The sequence below is a fragment of the Nilaparvata lugens genome, chromosome 10 (genome assembly GCF_014356525.2).
Source record: "Nilaparvata lugens isolate BPH chromosome 10, ASM1435652v1, whole genome shotgun sequence".
Classification (NCBI taxonomy): domain Eukaryota; kingdom Metazoa; phylum Arthropoda; class Insecta; order Hemiptera; family Delphacidae; genus Nilaparvata; species Nilaparvata lugens.
The window spans coordinates 42,524,779-42,547,017 of record NC_052513.1 but is presented as its reverse complement, the minus strand read 5'-3'; the positions used below and the strand labels follow the sequence as shown (position 1 = coordinate 42,547,017).

Sequence of the window (22,239 nt, the reverse complement as noted above, 5' to 3'; positions counted from 1 at the left end):
TTTTAATTATATCTTCATATTTTTTTAGCAAACTATTCATTGAGAAAAAATGTTCCTGTGAACTAACAGAAATGAATTGACCATATGATTTCGACTTGGAAAATTTTGATACAGTTATCACGATATCAGGTTAAAATAAAAACAAAAAAGGCAAGCGTGTGTAAAAGACTTTGTTTTTCCTGTTTCCCTAGCAACGAATTCGAATATGATGAAACCTATTCGTGCCGAGGGGGCGTTCGGTGCTATGCGGTTGTTATTCGGTACCGAATTGAAACCGAATCATCGTTTCACACTTATCGGAATTTGCCAAAAACGAAACGAACCGAACCGAAAGTGTGTGAAAGTAGCCTCTCGCTAGCAACGAATTGAAACCTGATGGAATTTAGAGTCAAGTGGGCGTTCGGTTCTATGCGGTTTCTATTCGGTACCGAATTCAAACCGAATTACCGTTTCACACTTATCGGAATCTGCCGAAAACGAAACGAACCGAATGAGTGTGAAACTAGCGTAACACTACATTAAAACATCGTTGAGAAAATACACAGATATATATAGTTATTTGTGCAACTAGTGCGCAAAGTGTCAGTTTGCTGCACCGAAAGAAACGTTTACGCCCGAGCCGTAGGCGAGGGCGGAATGGTTTCTTGAGGGCAGCAGAGGAACTTTGCGCACGTATTTCACATTAAGTTTTTCCTACAGTTATCATTGAATATGAAAAGTGGGTAATTATGGGTAAAATTGCCTAAAATCCATCAAATGTTTTTCTGTGTAGTTATATTGATTAAAACCTTAAGCCTAAAATCCTAAAGTCCTCGTTGTCCTTGGTTATAATATATAATGAATAATAATTAGCGCGTTGTGCTTCGTTGCACCTCTGCTCACTATAGCAGCCACAGCAGTCACTGTTACCAACTTCATTTTGATTTTGCTGCACTGTTGCTCCATATAACCTACTAAGTATTTTGCGTTGCCATGTTGCAAATCTGGAGTGCAGAAAAAATTTTTCCCGCACTAGAGCGGAAAAGTGATTCTTTGCGTTCTGTAATCAGTGCAGCAATGGCCACTTTTCAACGTAACTGTAGGAAAAAATAATAACAACACAGATGCTTGAAGGCAGGATGCTGGGCACACGGAGGAGAGGTAGACCGAGGAGACGATGTTGAGACGACCTGACGTCAATTGAGGCTGGAGACGAAAAGCGGTGGTGTGAGATGAATGGAGGCAAATAGTTAAGGAAGCCAAGATCCACCCAGGACTGTAGCGCTTAGAGGAGAAGAAGAATAAATAACTCTGCCAAAAACCACATATTTATTAAGTTTTCTCTCACCTACCCATCTTATCTGCTTTACTCATCAAATCGTATCACCTTCACTCAATTTTTTAATTATTACCTCATAGTTTAAACCTTATGAAACTTCACTATTCGGAGAATATGTAGGTCAGTTCTTTTATGACAGTAGCTACTGAGTAGAAACTGCCTTGAGGAGCGGTTGAAACCAACCACTGTGAACCGTCTGCTTTGGAAGAAAGGGTTTCAAATTTCATGAACAGATGACGCTGTTCACAGACGTGTATCATCTTTTGTTATGGTTTCATTCCATAAGCAAACAATGTATGCAGTCGTCTGCTTAGTTATCACTTTCAATGGAAGGATATAACATATAAATAGTTCTTCAACATCTACAAGACTTAACCTATTTCGGACTATGTGTTATCTAAATTTGGGAGAGGAATAGCACAAGGTTACCTTATTTTTCCTCTCCCTATCATTTTTATAATGTACTTACTGTATAATCGAATTGAATAGATCGGACATAAGTGTGGTCCACGATATAGTGGCAGTATTTGATTAACATTGGTGTTGCTATTCTTGTCTATCATTCCACAAAGCAGATAGCACCTATCCTTTCTACTTGAGCAACGTTGCCAGATCAACAATGTAGAAATATTATTAATTAAGAAAATATTTAATCTTGATTATTGAAATGTGTTCATCAAAAAATAAAATTTGACAAATAAAATATAAAATTGATCATTTTTAACAAGAATGAACTATTGATATTTCACCATATACCAGTATAAGCTATCTTCTATATAAGGCAGTGATGAGGTTGAGGATCGGCTGTTCTCCTATCTTTATCCATTGCCATTATAACGTGGTCATCACTAGTTATAGTATATTGACATCCTAGACTCTGCAGACTCCCAATCAAGTTATTTGGCAATGTTTATTATTTGGGTACTTCTGAAAATTATTCTTCTTTTCCCTCTCTTCTTTACCGGTCTTCTTCTTATTCTTCTTCTTCTTCCTCTTCTTCATTTTCTTCGTCTTCTTCTTCTTCTTCTTCTTCTTCTTCTTCTTCTTCTTCTTCTTCTTCTTCTTCTTCTTCTTCTTTTCCTTTTGTCTTTCTCATCTTCTTCTTCTCTTACTCCTTCTGTTCCTCCTCCACCTCCACCTTCTCCTCTTCCTATCGTCTCCTTTTTCTTCTTCACCTTCTGTATTCTTCATCATCTTCTTCTTCCTCTTTTTCTTCTTCTTCTTCAGCTGGATAGACCATCCATATTCTCTCCTACCTCCTCTTCCTCAGCTACAATCAAATTGAGAATGATCAGGTACATGCTGGTCGGGTACATGCTTCCAAAGATGCTCTGTGCTCGCTTCTGATTGGCTCTCGTCGACCAATGGCAAGCGATAGGCTGTCTGAACAAGACAATCAATAGGAAGCGTAGGCTTGAGTTCGGCTTCAGTTGTGGGATTCTCGTTGCATTTTCACTGAAAATGTAGCGATTAGATCAAATCAATCTATTGTCACAATTTACAATTCATACAGTACAGTTACAGTACATTTATAGAATACCCTTAAGGTGCGTACAGATTTACGCGCCACGAACACGAGCAATTCGCTTCTCATCAGCTGATTATATCTGTATTTGTACAGAAACAGTGAGATACAGATATAAAAAGCTTGATATCAGCTGATTAAAAGTGAATTGCTCGTGTTCGCGGCCCGTAAATGTGTACGCACCTTTACGTTGTGAGAGACTCACATATAGGCCTGTGTTTGTGAGGGCCTGGCGTAATTCTCTGAATTTAAAAGTCAGATTCACTGACTTTTGTCAGTGGAAATGATATAAGGTTGACAGATCGTTTTTCAACAATGTAGATATATAATTAGTTGATTAGTTTTAACCCTAGAGAGACACACTGGGGTGTTTCACACCCCGGGATTTTTTTTCTGTCCTGCAGTTGACAATATCAAACAGATGAGAATTTTTGCCCAGTCTAAATCAGGTCTGTAGCATTGTCAACTGCTCTTCACCACTCTCAGTCAGTAAAAGCATTCTACAAGGTCACCAGCTCATCTTGTTCTTTGTTTGGGGTGTCTAACACCCCAGAGTGTCTCCTACGTAGGACTTTTATCAAATACTTTTTCATAAAGATTTACTTGTATTGACCACTATGAATGTACTATGGGATGATGGATCAGATTGGAATAAATGCTTTGATTCTCTACAACTTGAGGTTCAAAACAATAAAATGAAGAGACGTGAGTTTTTGATGAAGTTGTCATTGGCAATGATCAAGCCATTCCTTCAAACCAGATTAGGAGCTCCAACACTCAGGCGGAACATACGTACTTCTAAAATTAGTATAAATAACTTATTGATAAGCAGTGCTTTACTTTCGATTTCTGTATGCACTTGGAACAAAAATGATTAAGAAATGATGAAGTATGGGCTAAGTTCTTCTTTTTTTCTCTATATTTTTCAAAGAAACATGCAAAATTGAATTGGGGTGCTCAACACCCCAGTGTGTCTCTGTAGGGTTAATCTAAATAGAAAGAGAAATAAAAATCTCAGTACCCTTTTTGAAATATTTAATCACAACATGTTTCGGACATTGATGCCATTTTCAAGTGATTGTGATTAAATATTTCAAAAATGGTACTATGATTTTTATTTTCTCTTTCTATTTCTATAAAAGTAGTCCTATACAGAGAAGGTTAATCTAAACTATGAAAGTTTATTTAAAAAAAAAAACATATCTTCTTGTCGAATAATATATAATTGATAACTTTCAAACAGTAATCAATATATAAAAGCGAAATGGCACTCACTCACTGACTGACTGACTGACTCACTCACTCACTCACTCACTCACTCACTCGCATAACTAAAAATCTACCGGACCAAAAATGTTCAAATTGGTAGGTATGTTCAGTTGGCCCTTTAGAGGCGCACTAAGAAATCTTTTGGCAATATTCAACTCTAAGGGTTGTTTTTAAGGGTTTAAAGTTCGTCTTTTAGCATGTATATTCTTCTTCTCCCAATCTCTTAATTATAATTGAAATTTCCATATCATATGTACTATAGAACTATAATCTAGATAGAGTACCTCTTCGAAACAGTTGTTAACTGGCAACTAAATTATAATTTTGTCAGGTTGGCATTAAGTTGAGTTGACTTTGTTAGGTGGCACCACAAATTGAAGATTTAAATGCATTTATCGCGGAAAAAAGAAAATTGATTAGGCACTGCTACTTCAATCCTGGGAATATTATATTACTAGCAGTCAGGCTCGCTTCGCTCGCCATATCCGTTTAGCCAGCCGTTTAGTCTGGACCCCCGACTGGATTGTCCTAACATATGATAAAAATGCTCAAATGAAAAATGCAGGCGAGCGAAGCGAGCGAAGGCGAGGCGAGCGAAGCGAGCCTGCATTTTTCATTCCTAGACGATCCAGTCGGGGGTCCAGGGGGCGGAGCCCCCTTGCTAAACGGATATGGCGAGCGAAGCGAGCCTGACGGCTAGTAATATATAATTGATAACTTTCAACAGTGAATATTACATAAGATATACCGGTATCAGCTATCCTCTATATAAGGCAGAGAATCGGCAACGCTTTCTATCTTTCTCCACTGCCATCATAACGGGGCCTCACTATAATAATCCATCAATTCCTTTCCGATAATGCTGATGAGTGCAGTTGACGGATGAACATTTAACCTTTGAACATTTAACGAGACTTGAATCCCCTATCTCCGCTTTTAGGTTTACAATATAGCTCACTGCACTTCCTGGAATGGGGAGGATTTGGTGAACACCATAGCATCATGATTGATTCAGTGATTATTGAACAATGCATTGATTAATGATCTACCGCCGGTGATTAATGTAAAGCTGGAATTTGTTCCAGATTTGGTAATTCCTCCCTCATGTGCCATCCCCATTGAAAGCAATATCATTGATTGAATTTTAATTAGGGACGATGTTGCGATTTTGATAAAAGTGACATGATAAGGTGCGTACAGATTTATGCGCCATGAAAACACGTATTTCAATTTTCATCAGCTGATTCTATACTTACTATAATACTAGAAACCTGTGCTCCGAAAGGGTATATTTTAAAAGTTGACAAACTGGAATCTTGACGTAATGAGATCTTGAAGCATTGAAAATAGGGCTATAACCATCCTCGGTTGATTAAGAATCTATATGCAAAATTTCAAGTAAATCAGTCCAGTAGTTCAGACGTGATGATGCGTCAGACATAATTTTCCTATCCGTATGTGTTAATAAGCCAGTTCTTTCCTTTATTATAGTAAAAAAAAATTCGTATGGCTTTGTTGGTGGGGAGTCCCTTGCGGGAAGGTTCCACCGCCTGAATATATAATTTGAGCCGTCAATGGGCCTTACGACTGTCATACTTCAGCCGGGACCGACAGTTTAACGTGCCCATCCGATAACACGTGATATTATAGTAATATCGGGGCACCGAGCTTCGCTCGTTATTTTTATTTATTGATAAACAGAACACAATTCTCTAAAATGATCGTGTTTATATTTCACAGCTGGCTATACGTCATCTTATGAATTTCGGGGATGCGATATTTTGATTTTTCACATACTCACTCGCTCACTCACTTTTTTACTATCCACAGCTGTTTCAGCCAATGATCAATTATTATCCTTTCAATGTCGTTCAGCGAGTTTTCCCAAGAATGAGACCTACTGCAATCGAATTTTTATATCGTAACCTACTATGTTCCAAATTTCGTGAAAATCGTTAGAGCCGTTTTCGAGATACGTTGAACATAAATATCCAGATATAAATAAATAAATATAAATATACAGATATGAAAATACAGAAATTGTTCGCTTAATATAATAGGATAGACTATTTGCATCTTACTGTTTCTGACCAAATACAGATATAATAAGAATAGCATCAACTGATGAAAAGTGAAATGCGCATGCTCGTGGCGAATCAGTTTGTACGCACCTTTGTATGCAGATACTCGGTTTAAACGGAGAAATGTCAGCTGATCGTTTAAACCCCGTATAAAACACATTATGATAAATGAAACCATATCTACAAGTAAACGCGGTTTAGCGTTAAACGTACTGTTAGCAAATCACCCTCAGTCATTGTAATGACTCATTTAACTAGTGAACTTCACAAGACAAAACTACATCAAATATTGTACATAGAGATGCGTACAGATATACGCGCCGCGAACATGAGCAATTCACTTTCAATCAGCTGACTATATCTGTATTTTTACAGAAACGGTAAGATACAGATATAAAAAGCTTGGCATCAGCTGAATTGCTCATGTTCGCGGCGCGTAAATCCGCACACACCTCAACACTGTATTCAAGCAAAGATTCGAATAATATTGTATCACTATTTACCAATTTCCCAAAAAATATAGTATGTTTTATTTGCCTTATATTATTCATTTGAATAGATGGAGTTTGATAAACAAAACTCATTGATTCATACAATAAGTACATCATCAAAATATTGATGCTCCTTTCGACTTTCCAGTCATTCATAGTTGAGAATAATATTGTAGCCTATGTATCAATGTATAAATAAATAAATAAAATGATAGGGAGAGAAAAAATGAGGTAACAAGGTGAACAAAAATGAGGTCCGGAATAGGTTTAGAAAACTCCATAATAAAAATGAATGAATGAAGATGTTTAGCTCGTTTCATAACCGTAAGGAGTTATTTGAGTTGTCATAAGTTATTTAAGTTATTTGAGTTGGAGAGTAGTTAGTTATTTCATTTTGGCACATTTATTTAAAACCAAAAGTGAACGGTAACCGGCAACGGTAAGATGACAGGAAACCTGTAAACTGATACATAATTTATCCAACTGCTACTGGATATAAAATTATCAATTACAGTTTGTTTTAATTACGTTGAACCGGCGAATACAATAGAATATGCCAACTCTCTTCTAGATCTAGAATCTTGAGAGATCCATATACTTTTTCTTCTTGCCCTTGAACACTGCAAATCTGAGAAAATCTGAATATCAGGAAATTGTCCAAGTATTATTATTTTTTATTCTGATTTGTCTAAATAACCTAAAAGATGATGTTCAATTATGTGGGAGTTTGAGTTTATACTTTTTTATTCTTTCAAATAACAATAAGATGACATTATTATAAATGTTTTAATTATTGAATAATGAACACAAATATTGAAAAGTTTTTTGATCAGCTGTTTTTTGATCACCTTTCTTAGTTCCATGTTAGCGGCTGGAAAGGGTACACTTTCCGGCCTAGGCCGGAAAGAAGCCTGTTCTGACATCAGACGAGAGTCGTCTGCAAACAATGTCTTTCAGATCTACGTAGGGACTGGAAAACAGCTGCTTTCTGTGCAGTGTGGCGAAAACAAATTAATGAATTTGATTTTCTCTAGAGTCTACATTAACATGTTGATACGTACCTTCGTATATTCGAAGATGCGAGATCTTCTAGCCCTTGAACACTACAAACTAAAGAATTATTCTTGTTTCCATTGAAGAGTTGGAAAAAACATAATATTAATGAATTTGAGTCTCTCTAGAGTCTACATCAAGATGTTGATACGTACCTTCGTGTATATTCGAAGATGCGAGATCTTCTAGCCCTTGAACACTACAAACTAAAGAATTATTCTTGTTTCCATTGGAGAGTTGGAAAAAACAAATTAATGAATTTGAGTCTCTCTAGAGTCTACATCAACATGTTGATACGTAACTTCGTATATTCGAAGATACGAGATCTTCTAGCCCTTAAACACTACAAACTAAAGAATTATTCTTGTTTCCATTGAAGAGTTGGAAAAAACAAATTAATAAATTTGAGTTTCTCTAGAGTCTACATCAACATGTTGGTACGTAACTTCGTATATTCGAAGATACGAGATCTTCTAGCCCTTGAACACTACAAATTAAAGAGTTCTTGTTTTCACACAAGGGTTGGAAAAACAAATTAATGATTTCTAGTTTCTCTAGAGTCTACTTCAACATGCTAGTTCATCATTTGTGCATATTGAGACGATGTGTGTTGCTATAAGCGAAACTATTTAGTATTCCTTTCCACATCTTTAAAGCACATTTTCATAATCACACACCCACTGATGATTAAGAACCGGTATAATATTATGAGACAACTTATGAGCTTATGAGTTGAAAATAAGCTTCTCGAAAAATCGTGATGTAGCCTGCTACAAATTTGCATACATTACAGCAATGAGAACGTTAATGTTCAAAACAACTTTGGGATAATGATGATGACGATGATGATGATGGTGATGAAGATGATGATAATGATAGTAAGATTATGTTTTTTCTCTCTCTGTTTGTAAACAATCATGAAAATCATGCTTCATACCTACTGCCTCAAAACACGAAGTAATGAACAACGTTGCTCATTCAATGTTGTTTCTTTTTTCTGTGCTCACTGCTCAAATCCATCTAGACACACCTGGTTTTAGTCAGTACAAAAATAAGTAATTCTTGTTTATTGTAAATTGTACTGTATGGACTACTAGTAGAAGATTCATATTATAAGTAGATGACTCTTGTATTTTTCCACGGGACTCCAAGATTCATTCTGGAACTCCCTCCAAAATGTCAATGACTCAGGCCCGTATGCAGTAGGCTACTCGGTGTAAACAGGGAAATGTCAGCTGTTCGTTTAAACCCCGTATGAAACACATCATGATTAATGCAACCATATCTACAAGTAAACGTAGTGTTAGTTGACCGAGCGAAGTGAGGTCTAAAGCTGCGTACACATATTCGCGCTTCCAACCAGCACCGAGCAAGCTCCTCCCTCGTACCGCCCTCGTACCACCATCGAACCACAGTCGCACCGCCCACGCACCCATCATGAACGTTATGGAAGATGTTAGATCTTCTCGCGTTCCCCGGTCGAACCACTGTTGCTCGCCGGTCGATCATCAATCGCTCTGCTGGAGTGACGTTCGGTTGCGGAGCAGAGCGAAAGTCTGTACGCACCTTAAGATTCAAGTCGACGGTTTGGCATTTCTCTTAATGTTCAAATGTTTGAATGTTTATATGTTGCTCATTTACGGCGAAACGCGGTAATAGATTTTCATGAAATTTGACAGGTATGTTCCTTTTTTAATTGCGCGTCGACGTATATACAAGGTTTTTGGAAATTTTGCATTTCAAGGATAATATAAAAGGAAAAAGGAGCGTCCTTCATACGCCAATATTAGAGTAAAAATCAGACTATAGAATTATTCATCATAAATCAGCTGACAAGTGATTACACAGATGTGTGGAGAAGCCAGTCTATTGCTGTATTTCCATAAGGTCTACAGTTTCAATCAGGTACTTGTGGATGAGAATACTGCGTGAGGTCTACTGTTCACAGAACTACTAGTATAATATGGACCTTAGCCTGCGTCAAACCCTCCATGTGGGCATTTGACGGGAGTTTATTAGAATTACTACTCATTAGAAAGATTAATTGTTTCCAAATCATAAGTCCATTGTAGTAAAATTATTCCGACGCTGGGGTTGGAAAAAAGCTTTTGTTCTTAGAGCTGTAACTCTACGGTCTACTATAGGTTTACGTAAAGATACGTACAGATATACGCGCCGCGAACATGAGCAATTCACTTTTAATCAGCTGACTATATCTGTATTTTTACAGAAACGGTAAGATACAGATATGAAAAGCTTGGCATCAGCTGATTAAAAGTGAATTGCTCATGTTCGCGGCGCGTATATCTGTACGCACCTTTATAATGACAGTATTTGATTGGATTGACATTAGTGTTGCTATCCTTGTCTATCATTCGAAACAGCAGAGAGCGCTATCCTTTCATCCTTTTTTGATAGGATAGATGCTGTTGATAACAATACAATTTATTTTCTTGCTCCGCAAAGTTGCCATATCGTTTCTCAACAATGTTGAAATATAGTTGATCAACAAAATATCCAATCTCAATTATGACTTTTTATTATGGAATCATTGAAAAATATATTTCTTTGACGAATAAAATATGAATATTATCTCTTTTCTGTATAGGGCTACTTGAAATATAAATCAAAATACAAATCTCAGTACCATTTTTGAATTATTCTATCACAACATGTTTCAGACATTCATGCCATTTCCAAGTCTTGAAAAAGAATTAAATTCTGTTTTCAACAGAAGAATTTTTAAGTCTTGAAAATGGAATCAGAAGAATTTTCAAGTCCTGAAAATGGCATGAATGTCCGAAACATGTTGTGATAAAATAATTATTCAAAAATGGTACTGAGATTTTTATTTTTATTGATATGAATGATTATTTCAAACAATAATTCACAGTTAATATTACATCAGATATGTCGGTATCGATTAAATGAAAATACAATGGCGTAATACCATTGTTATTATAAGTGTGTTTGTGGTGCAGCTGTGTTGTAGTGATTGCTCATGGATCCATTGTTGTTTTAGATATGTGTGGATTGTAGTGTGTAGTATAAGTTTATCTGTGATAGTTAAGTTCTTCAACTCGTATTTTCAAGTTTAATTAATAATGACGATTGTCTCAACATATTGTATGTTTTATGGCAATAAACGATGATTTGATTTGATTATTTTAAACAAGAATACGGTACACAGTTAATATTAAATCAGATATACCGGTATCAGCTATCCTCTACAGAAATCAGTTGCAAGGCAGAGAATCGGCAAGGATGTTCTTCTATCTTTCTCCACCGCCATTATAACGTGGACCCCACTATAGAAAAACAACTCCACCCAATCTCATCACCACTGTATGTTATTTTCTTATTGTAGTAACAATAAAATCATCACCTTTCCAAGCACTGATCATGGGCATTCTAATAATTGAACAGTTCCACCTTCATATCCAATAATTGAGGCATTTGATTATTCATAACTATTATTAGAGCGAATTGTGTGAGTCATATGGCAACTATTTCCGCAACAACACATTTGTTTGACCTTCCAAACTTGTTACGTGAACAAGGTCAATGTTAGAGCCTTTTGAGCCGGCGAGAATTGCATGCTACATCTATCACTATATACATCTTTATGGTATATCTATGACGAGAATTGATTGCTATCTTTATATTGTGTCATGATATCTATGGCGAGAAGGGAATGCTGTATCTATCACTATATATGTCACACGATTCTTCTATAGGAATGCTATATATCACTATATCATGCTATATCTATGACGAGAATTGGATGCTACATCTATTACTATAACTCTATGTATCATGCTATATCTGAGACAAGAATTGAATGCTATATCTATATCATGATATTATATTCTATAGAATTGCATGTAATCTGCTCGACCAATCATTTGAGTGAGTCTCAGTCCATGCTCAATATAGTCAGTTTCTTTATAGTCTGGTAAAGAAGCGACGGTCAAAGATAAACGATTCTTCTTCTTCTTCTTCTTTTTTCTTCTTCTTCTCTCTACTCCTTCTTCTTCTTCTTCTGCTCTCTTGTCTTCTTTCTCTTCTTCTCCTGACTCTTTCCTCTTCTTCTTTTGCTTTCTTTCCTTGTCTTCCCTTCCCTTCTTCTTCTACACCACCTGCCTTCTCATTTCTCTTCATCTTCTTTCTTCTTCTCCTTATCTTTCTTCCTCATCTTTCTCTTCACCTGTCTTCTTCCTTTCACCGTCTGTCTCCTTCTTCTTTTTCTTCTTCTTCGAGCGTTGAAGTTTTCGCTTGTTTTGTGTTGATGGTCACATTGTAAGTGCTGCCACCTACCGACTACTGTGTCAAACAGCTTTGATCAATCACAAGCGAGAACGATGCTTGCAGTAGGCCGACACGCCCATTCTCGATTCTGATTGGACGACGCTTAATGTAGACGCCATTCGACGGTTTCAAATTCACAGTGGTTCAGATAATCTTCTATCATTATTATGCTACATCAACGTATTGGGCAATAATACATAAATGATCGGTTCTATCTAAAATTTATTATACTCGACCAACTTTTTTTTAATGTGCATTTTTGGCGCATAAAATATTGAATCATTTAATTCTTCTTCTTCTTTTTCTTCTAAACTAAAATATGACTTCTTCATATTTTAAAAATGTATTTAAAGCCTATTGTAGGTATTTATCATTGCCGTCTTCCAATATGATTGGTCACTCCCCGGGCATTTAGGAGAGCTATTAAAGTTTTTTTTATTGGTCCCATATTCTATTTCAGGAAACGCTATCAATGAATCCCTTTTCTAATATCATAAAGTTTGAAAGGTCATCGAGATTATCCCTCTCTCTCTCTTTCACACACATACACACAGACTTACTCCCTCTCTTTCTTGGCTCGATTCCAGACACAGGAGTGGCATTGATGATCTCAAAACGATTCAAAAAAATCTGGTGTGGCGCACTCACACAACTTTCCTTGCCGTTATTAGAATTTATCACCTGCCGCTAGTGTTCACGCGCATCACAAGTCTACTTATAAACAAAGATCCAAGCAGGCTGGTGACAGGACAATAACGCTGGAGACCTGATATCTCTTCATAGTGAATGATTTAATAGAATCAACAGTTGCCAACAGTTTGCAATTGGATAATCACATTTTCTCGAATTTCGAGCTTAATTTCAATTCTAGGTGAAAATGTTACTCAACATTAATTGTAGATATTTTTATGCTCAATCTTCTCCACTCGATTTTTTTTGTTTAAATTGTATCTGAAGCCTTATAATTGGGAATCTGAAATCCAACTTTGCATAGATGGGGCGGAGCTCCTAAAATTTTCACAGATATGAGACTTGTAGCAATTGATAGAGCTTATCAATGACTATTCCAGGTATGAATTTAATCAAAATCGTTGGAGCCGTTTTCGAGAAAATCGCCAAAAACCCTGTTTTTGACAACATTTTTGACATTTTAGCCGCCATCTTGAATTACATTTGATCGAAATTGTTCGTGTCGGATCCTTATATTGTAAGGACCATGAGTTTCAAATTTTAAGTCATTCCGTTAATTGGGAGATTAGATATCGTGTACACGATATATATATAATATAACCAATACCCAAAAACCACTTTTTCGGACTCAGGGGACCTTGAAACGTATAGAAATTTAGAGATTGGGGTACCTTAATTTTTTTCGGAAAGCAATACTTTTCTTACCTATGGTAATAGGGCATGGAAAGTAAAAAAAGATTTATAGCCTAATGCTACAAATAGTAATACTGTACAGTAGTTAATCTTCCATTCATAAGAGACAGTTTTTCATTAATCTAAAATACATTCAGAAGTAGTGTCGAGAATTTTAGGGTATTGTACCTGGATGCTAGGAGACTACAAATGTCATATTTGAAGTGTCCAAAACTCAGCGGTTATCCTTATAGCTGCCATTTTGTTTTTTTCACTTAAAAATTTTTATCTCAAGAACGAAATGTTGTATTGATCTGAAATTTGGCATGAATATTTATGCTATAAAGACTCAACTATAAAAAATAAAAAAAAAAAAATTTCGTTGAAATTTTTCAAAATGGCGGCCATTTTAAATTTTTGATGGCGAATATCTCGAAAACCGTCCATTTTACAGAAAATTTACAAGAGACAAAAAAGTTAGCAAATTTCTTCACGATTCCAATGATACCTAATTTATTAAGATTGGTCGAAGAATAACAGAGAAATTAATTTTTTTCGTACTGCATGCATGACCACTTTTCACCATTTAAAGATCAATATTATTTTTTTTATAATTTCATGAAAACCGTTCTTATTACAGAAATATACAAGAATAACTTTCCTCCAAATTTTATTTTACATTGAAAAATATTAATTTCACTCAAATCGGTTCACTGATACTAATGCAGCAATTGCTCAAAATGCCGTCCTTCAACTTGATTACACAGTCTGCACCTTTCAATCATGGACCGTCGAACTGCTATAAAAGCATTTTCATCATCTTGAATGGCACCTGCTGCAGCAACCACTCTTGCCACAAGGTCTTCTTCGTTTTCTACTGGCGTGCTGTAAACAAGGTCTTTCATATGGCCCCAGAAAAAAAAATCTAAAGGGTTGAGGTCAGGTGATCGTGCGGGCCACGGTACTGGTCCACCCCGCCCAATCCACCGCTGACGATAGGTCATGTTCAGAAAGTCCGTAACAACATTTCCGAAATGAGCAGGGGCACCATCATGTTGAAACCAAATATTATATCTGTTTGCAAGAGACACATCTTCCAAGAGTTCTGGTAGTATGTCTCTTAAAAAAGTAATGTACGTGGGAGAATTCAGACGATTAGGAAGAATGTATGGTCCAATCACGCGATTACCTAAGATACCCGTCCAAACACTTCAGCGAAAATCTATGCTGATAACCACGCACTTTGACCTCATGAGGATTGTCTAAGGCCCAGACGTGACTGTTGCGAGAGTTGAAGATTCCTTCTCTTGTAAAGCTGGACTCATCGGTAAATACACATTTTCTAGAAAATTTGGTTGGATAATGTCTTGCTGAAGAAACCAACGGGCACAGTTTACTCTTGGCTCATAGTCGCGTTCAACCAATGAGTGAACTTTTTGAAAGCGGAAGGGGTGAAGTCTTTCCTTGTTTAGTACACGCCACACAGAAGAAGCACTTGAATTGATTTGCTTTGCAACTGCTCTCGTACTCGTTCTAGGATTGAAATCGAATTTCTGCAATACTTCCTCTTCAAAAGCAACATTTCGAACTGCTCGAGCCTACCAGCAATTACCCTGTTCCGTTCAAATGAACCAACTTCTCTCAGCCGATTGTGAGTTCTTGTGAACACCTTGTCGGAAGGGAGACGGCGGTTTGGAAATGCAGCTGCATACATTCTTCTTGCTTCGGTCGCATTGCCAGAGCTGCTCCATACATGAAGTGAATATCGGTGTACTCCAGCGAACTAAATTCCATTACAATAATTAAATATTTGTGTAGAAGCAACGTAAGAAAATATTGAAACTGGAAATTTAAGATAGAAATAAGACCTAGGAAACGTGAGACTAAGAAATAGGAAGCACTACATCTGGTTCTTTACTTTTAATGAACAACAATACTTTTACAAGACAAACATTATCATCTGAAAACCATTGTAAAATCATCTGTTTGCCCATATGGAGCCATACCGAGTTTCAAAGCTTCATCTTAAATACATCTGGATTAAAAAATTAATATTGATCTTTAAATGGTGAAAAGTGGTCATGCATGCAGTACGAAAAAAATTATTTCTCTGTTATTCTTCGACCAATCTTAATAAATTAGGTATCATTGGAATCGTGAAAAATGTGCTAACTTTTTTGTCTCTTGTAATTTTCTGTAAAATGGACGGTTTTCGAGATATTCGCCATCAAAAATTTAAAATGGCCGCCATTTTGAAAAATTTCAACGAAAATTTTTTTTTTTATTTTTTATAGTTGAGTCTTTATAGCATAAATATTCATGCCAAATTTCAGATCAATACAACATTTCGTTCTTGAGATAAAAATTTTTAAGTGAAAAAAACAAAATGGCAGCTATAAGGATAACCGCTGAGTTTTGGACACTTCAAATATGACATTTGTAGTCTCCTAGCATCCAGGTACAATACCCTAAAATTCTCGACACTACTTCTGAAACACCCTGTATATATCCCTTTAATTTCAAGTGTTCCAGGGAATTCTATTTTTGAAAGTAATTTTGCATGACCTAAGTTATATGACTATACATTCTTCAAGTCCAATCATCTTCTTTACAAGTCATTTCCCACTCTCCTATTTTCTTCCTTTTCTTCTTCATCTTCTTCTTCTCCTTTTCTCCTCTATTTACTTCTCCTCCCTACATCCTCTCCGTACTCACACTGATGAAACAAACGTTTATAGAAGCGCAAGAGAAAATTGGAATGACTTTTTCAAACAAGCACATCATTACCACAGACATTGAGTTTGCATGTAGGAGTGGAGAAAATTATCGAGCAAGGTCTTGTGCAATGCACACAATTACACATGGAATTTGCTGTGATACCAAGACGATGTTGAATAAATTCTCTGATGTAAAAACTTGTGCTCGAACATTTTGCAGTATCTAATCGTATTTTCCTGAAACGCAATTGGTAGTCACGTTCGTTATTCAAGAGCATGAGTGCATTCATTTCAAGGACACATTGGGAAACTCTTTCAACTACATTTCCATTAAAAAACACATTCAACTACATTTCCGTTGGAAAACACATTCAACTTTCAACTATATTCCTTCAACTATATTTCCGTTGGAAAAACTCATTCAACTACATTTCCATTATTATTTATGTAAGCCTCGTTTTCACTAGTAGAGTTAGTGGTCGAGTAACTGGCATACTGACTCTACCGAGCTGACTCTACTCTACTTACTTGGTCAAGTAACTGTTTTCACTATAATTGAGAATAGTAGGTGAAGTGTGTTTTCTAGTAATAATAATAATTTTCTAGTGAACAGAACTAACTTTAAAAAGTCAATACTTTTTAATAAATTAACACTTTTTAATAAATTAATACTTTTTTATAAATAACAATACTTCTTAAAATTGATAGCCTAAGGCACGACTCTACTCTACTATCTCGAGACTGTTTTCATTAGCATAGTAGTGGTAGAGTAGAGTAAGAAGCGGTGGTGGGGGAAGGCAAGTGGTAGAGTACTATACCACGGTGCTATTCCACTCTACTCTACTAAAAACTAGTACTCTACCATGAACGTTTTCATTGTTCGAGTTCACAAGATAGTTAGTACTTGTCCAGGGAACTCTACCACTAACTACTCTACTAATGAAAACCTTTATTCCTATGGCTTTTATCGGCAGAGAGATCCTTTTGGATGTTCTACCTTGCCGTATTACCCAATGTCATTTCCTCAACTCTGAAAAAAAAACATTTCCATTGAAAAACCCATTCAACTGTATTCCCTTTCTAAAACGCATTCAACTATACAATTACTTCCACTGTTCAACTGCATTTCAATTGTAAAATTCTTCTACATTCCTTCCATTTTATATTTGAGAGGAAAATGAGCGGCCTATTCAATTGATAAGATCATCGTTGGCTAAATATGTGACCAAGATACCAATAATAATTGGTAGGCTTTGTATGATGATGACACCATAGGATAATGCTTTGAATAAACTATGAGAAGTCTGCAATGAACAATGGATCGTTAGAGTTTGTTTTACTCATAGTAGGCTAATAAATTTTAAATGCTTTGAATGAGTGATTCACTCAACTTTTCTCGTTTCTCTCTTTCTTCTCTCTGCATCGCTCTCTCTCTCTCTCTCTCTCTCTCTCTCTCTCTCTCTCTCTCTCTCTCTCTCTCTCTCTCTCTCTCTCTCTACGATTAAGTGCTGAAGGGGAGGGTATCCTTGATACCCTCCCTGAGAATGGACTTCTTAAGGTCCAAAAACCGTTTCATGTGAAAACATTACAGGAGTACCTTGACTTTTGCATATTTTATAATTTTTCTTGCTCAATATTAGAACTCATTAGTTTAATTGACCGAGCGAAGTGAGGTCTAAGATTCAAGTCGACGGTTTGGCATTTCTCTTGATGTTTAAATGTGTTTGAATGTTTATATGTTGCGCATTTACGGCGAAGCGCGGTAATAGATTTTCATGAAATTTGACAGGTATGTTCCTTTTTTAATTGCGCGTCGACAAGGTTTTTGGAAATTTTGCAGGATAATATAAAAGAAAAAATGAGCCTCCTTCATACGCCAATATTAGAGTAAAAATCAGACTATAGAATTATTCATCACTAGCCGTCAGGCTCGCTTCGCTCGCCATATCCGTCTAGCCAGGGGGCTCCGCCCCCTGGACCCCCGACTGGATTGTCCAAGAATGAGATTAGCAGGCTCGCTTCGCTCGCCTGCATTTTTATCATGTTAGGACAATCCAGTCGGGGGTCAAGACTAAACGTCTGGCTAAACGGATATGGCGAGCGAAGCGAGCCGGACGGCTAGTAATATAATATTCCCGGATTGAAGTAGCAGTGCCCAATCAATTTTTTCCGCGATAAATGCATTTAAATCTTCAACTTGGTGCCAACCTAATAAAGTCAACTCAACTAATGCCAACCTGACAAAATTATTGATTTAGTTGCCAGTTAACAACTGTTTCGAAGAGGTCCTCTATCTAGATTATAGTTCTATAGTAACATATGATATGGAAATTTCAATTATAATTAAGAGATTGGGAGAAGAAGAATATACATGCTAAAAGACGAACTTTAAACCCTTAAAAACAACTCTTAGAGTTAAAATATTGCAAAAAGATTTCTTAGTGCGCCTCTAAAGGGTCAACTGAACATACCTACCAATTTGAACGTTTTGGTCCGGTAGATTTTTAGTTATGCGAGTGAGTGAGTGAGTGAGTGCCATTTCGCTTTTATATATATAGATAAATCAGCTGACAAGTGATTACACAGATGTGTGGAGAAGCCAGTCTATTGCTGTATTTCCATAAGGTCTATAGCTTGTGGATGAGAATACTGCGTGAGGTCTACTGTTCACAGAACTACTATTATGATATGATTCATCCTGTTATTTTATCGCTACTGGTATTTATTTTTAACGCTAGAACGTAAGTTAAATTATGATTTGTTAAACATGAATAAAGGATTCTGAATCTCTGTTTTTCCAGCTATATATGAGATGAAATGTTGGAAATTTTGGGGTTTTGTTCCAGGAATACTGATAGTTCTGTGAACAGTAGACCTCACACAGTTTTCTAATCCACAATATTATAATCTGGTGTCACCGGCTTCTCCAGACATCTGTGTAATGCATGCAATGAATAATCCACTTGCCAGCTGATTGATTATGAATAATTCCATAGCCTGATTAATCCTATCTTCAGAGTAGATTATATATTAAATGGTGATGCGGAGTATGGAGGGAATTCCTCTTCCTTTCATATTATCCTTAAAATACAACATTTCAAAAAACCTTGTGTATACATCGACGCGCAGTTGGAAAAGGAATATTCCTGCCAAATCTCATAGAATTCTATCAACGCGTTTGGCCGTACATGCGTTACATACATACAGACGAAAGAAAATCCGAGTTAAAACATAGACCTCACTGCGTTCGGTCAATTATTATATTCAATAACCACAAACCGTGATTAATAATTAATAATTTAAAAATAAATATAATAAGAATAATTTACTAAACCAAAACCAATTATTATTCGACTGATCAGTCGCCTTTCATTACTCTATACTTTCTCACATGAAATATGGAATCACAGTTAACAGTTCTCCCATCATATACTGCTACCTCTTTAAGTTATTCCAGAAGGATTCTCTCTCAACCATTTTCTTATAAGTTTTTACTATATATATTCTTTATTATTTATTGATTCATACAATAAGTATGGTACATCATCAAAATGGAAGGGAGAGAAAAATATGGTAACCTTGTGCTATTCCTCTCCCAAATTTAGATAAGGTTACACATAGTCCGAAATAGTAGGGTTAAGTCTTGTAGTTGTTCACTTCACAAAATTTTCAATCCTTAATTATTTTCACAAAGTAGATTTTGGAATTTAGATGCTTCAAAACCAAACATAGAAGAAACATTTCACCTGTAGTCCGAAATATTGTTGTCTCTTTTCGATGAACAGACTATTTATGGTTGTATTTTTGCAGCCCTGAAGAACCTGACCGGCAAAGCTGAGGAGGCCATAGAGCGCACCAAGAAGGAGGTGGAGACGCTGGCCATAGAGAAGAAACAGAAGGCCACCGAACTGCTGGAGGGCGCAGGCCAAGAAGACGGGCGACGCCCTCCTGCACGGCAAGACTGAGCTGGAGAAGACGGCGGCTGGAGTGGCCACAGACGCTAAGAAGCAGGCCATCGATGGATTCGACAAAGAGGTGGCTGGAGCCGAGAAGAAGGTCGACGAATGCGTGAAAGAGGTATTTTTTCTATCAAAATATCCCACCCTGAATTTCCACAAATGTGTACCAATTATTTGTTATGTTGCTCAACATTGCGTCTTTCGAATCTATAGTGAGGTCCACATTATAATGGCAGTGGAGAAAGATAGGAGAAAAACGTTGCCGAACCTCTGTCTTGTTAATGACAGTCTTGTCTGTCTTGTCTGCCTTTTATAAACGGTAGCTGATATAGGTTTATTTATTGATGAAATATAACCGGTTCATCCTCTTCTAAAATAACCAATTATATTTTATTAAGCAAGGAATTATATTTTCAATGATTCCACAATGAAGATAAAATATTTTGTTAATCAATTTATTAATCCTACATTGTTAAAAGACGATCTGGCAACAGAGCATAGCGAGAAAGAGATAGCGCTATCTGCTTTGTTGAATGATAGACAAGGATAGCAATACCATTGCTAATCAAACACTACCATTATAACGTGGACCTCACTATAGTACCGTAGCAAAAGTGATAGCCTATGTCATGAAATCGTCATCAACATTTTTATTCTCTGTGTTGAATGTTATTGTTGTCATTTCAAGTTTGTTCTAAATCTAGTAGAAAATCGTTAATATCTGTGTTGGATGTCAGTGTAATGGAAATATTCATAAGAATGAATATTGATTTTATGTTGTAGACAGAATATTGATGTATTACCGTAGACTTGCCTTGAGCTGCGTTCACACCAAAGTTATTAACAAAATGTTCATTTAAAGATTATATTAGATTGAACGGAACTTAACAAACACATAAATGCTAATCATGTGTATTTATGTTCAATCTAATATGACGGAGAAATAAACATTTTGTTAATAACTTTGGTGTGAATGCAGCTTTACATAGTTTTCCATAAATTTTTGAAACTTCCATACCTAACTGCAATATGATGAACAGTAGTCCGTCCTAGAAACTTCACAAGACAACAGCCAACATCACAGTGAATATACTATGAGACGAGTCTGTTCTGTTGATCAAGTTCCATTCTGTTAAATCTCAATTTATTTTATCAGTCCTTTCTATAATTATTACTATATTATATTTCATGTAACTTTAAAGTGAAAAAACAGTCACATTCTTTGGTGTGGCGACGACCGTTTCGTGCTGGGTGTTGCACATTCTCAAACCAAACAGAAACTGTTTCTGTGTTTCTTAAACACAGAAAAAAACACTTTTTGTGTAGTTGAGAAGTTGATATTGTGGTAATTATTCATATTGAATGAAAAAGACTAAGAAATTGTCAAAAACCACAGATTTATTGATACTCAGGAAGACCGGTTTCGGTTATTACACCATTGTCAATCTCTGATAAACTCTAAAGTTCAAGAGTAAAGATAAAGATGAAGTTTATCAGAGATTGACAATGGTGTAATAACTGGAACCGGTCTTTCTAAGTATCAATAAATCTGTGATTTTTTGACAATTTCTTAGTCTTTTTCATTCAACAGAAAAGACACACCAAAGAATGTGAGTGTTTTTTCACTTCAAAGTTAATATAAAAATACAATAATAGTAATAATATTAGTGAAAACAAGATGGATAATCAACAACGACCTTTTTATAAGAATATTTCTCAATACTTTTCTGTTCACACTCGGTTTACTGTGAAAATACTTGTTTAAAAACCATACAAATGAGAAATAACTATAATAGTACAGTAATACTAAGTTTGCCTCATATCATATTATTGAAGTTTAATTGATTAGGATCAATTGAATTGAATTTAATGCTGAGAATCCTTGAATTCAGTAACTAAGAGATAGCCTACCACATGAAAAATATACAACATTGCACAATGATCATTACAGAGTTATTAAATATATTTGACATCACCGATAGACATACATTCACAAAATTATACTCTCTCATAATCCAGTTTGATTTCAGTGAATGTTATGTACCGTATTTTGTTTGTTGTGTGTTTTATGTTTATGTATCATAACTCCTCTCTATTTCTCAATATTGTATGTGTAATTCGATGTTTTTGTAAAGTGAATGTGTCCTTTTAGTGTC

General features: G+C 36.0%; 2 protein-coding genes across 2 annotated transcripts in view; both read left to right on the top strand.

The window, feature by feature from the left end:
- The window catches only part of LOC120353380, a 437,229-nt gene that overhangs the window by 156,027 nt on the left and 258,963 nt on the right, over nt 1–22,239 (top strand). The gene's annotated exons all lie outside the window — the stretch shown is intronic.
- The window catches only part of LOC111050580, a 553,956-nt gene that overhangs the window by 522,540 nt on the left and 9,177 nt on the right, over nt 1–22,239 (top strand). The window contains 2 exon segments of the mRNA XM_039436032.1: nt 19,910–20,041; nt 20,043–20,201. Of these exon segments, the coding sequence (XP_039291966.1) occupies nt 19,910–20,041; nt 20,043–20,201 (291 nt within the window).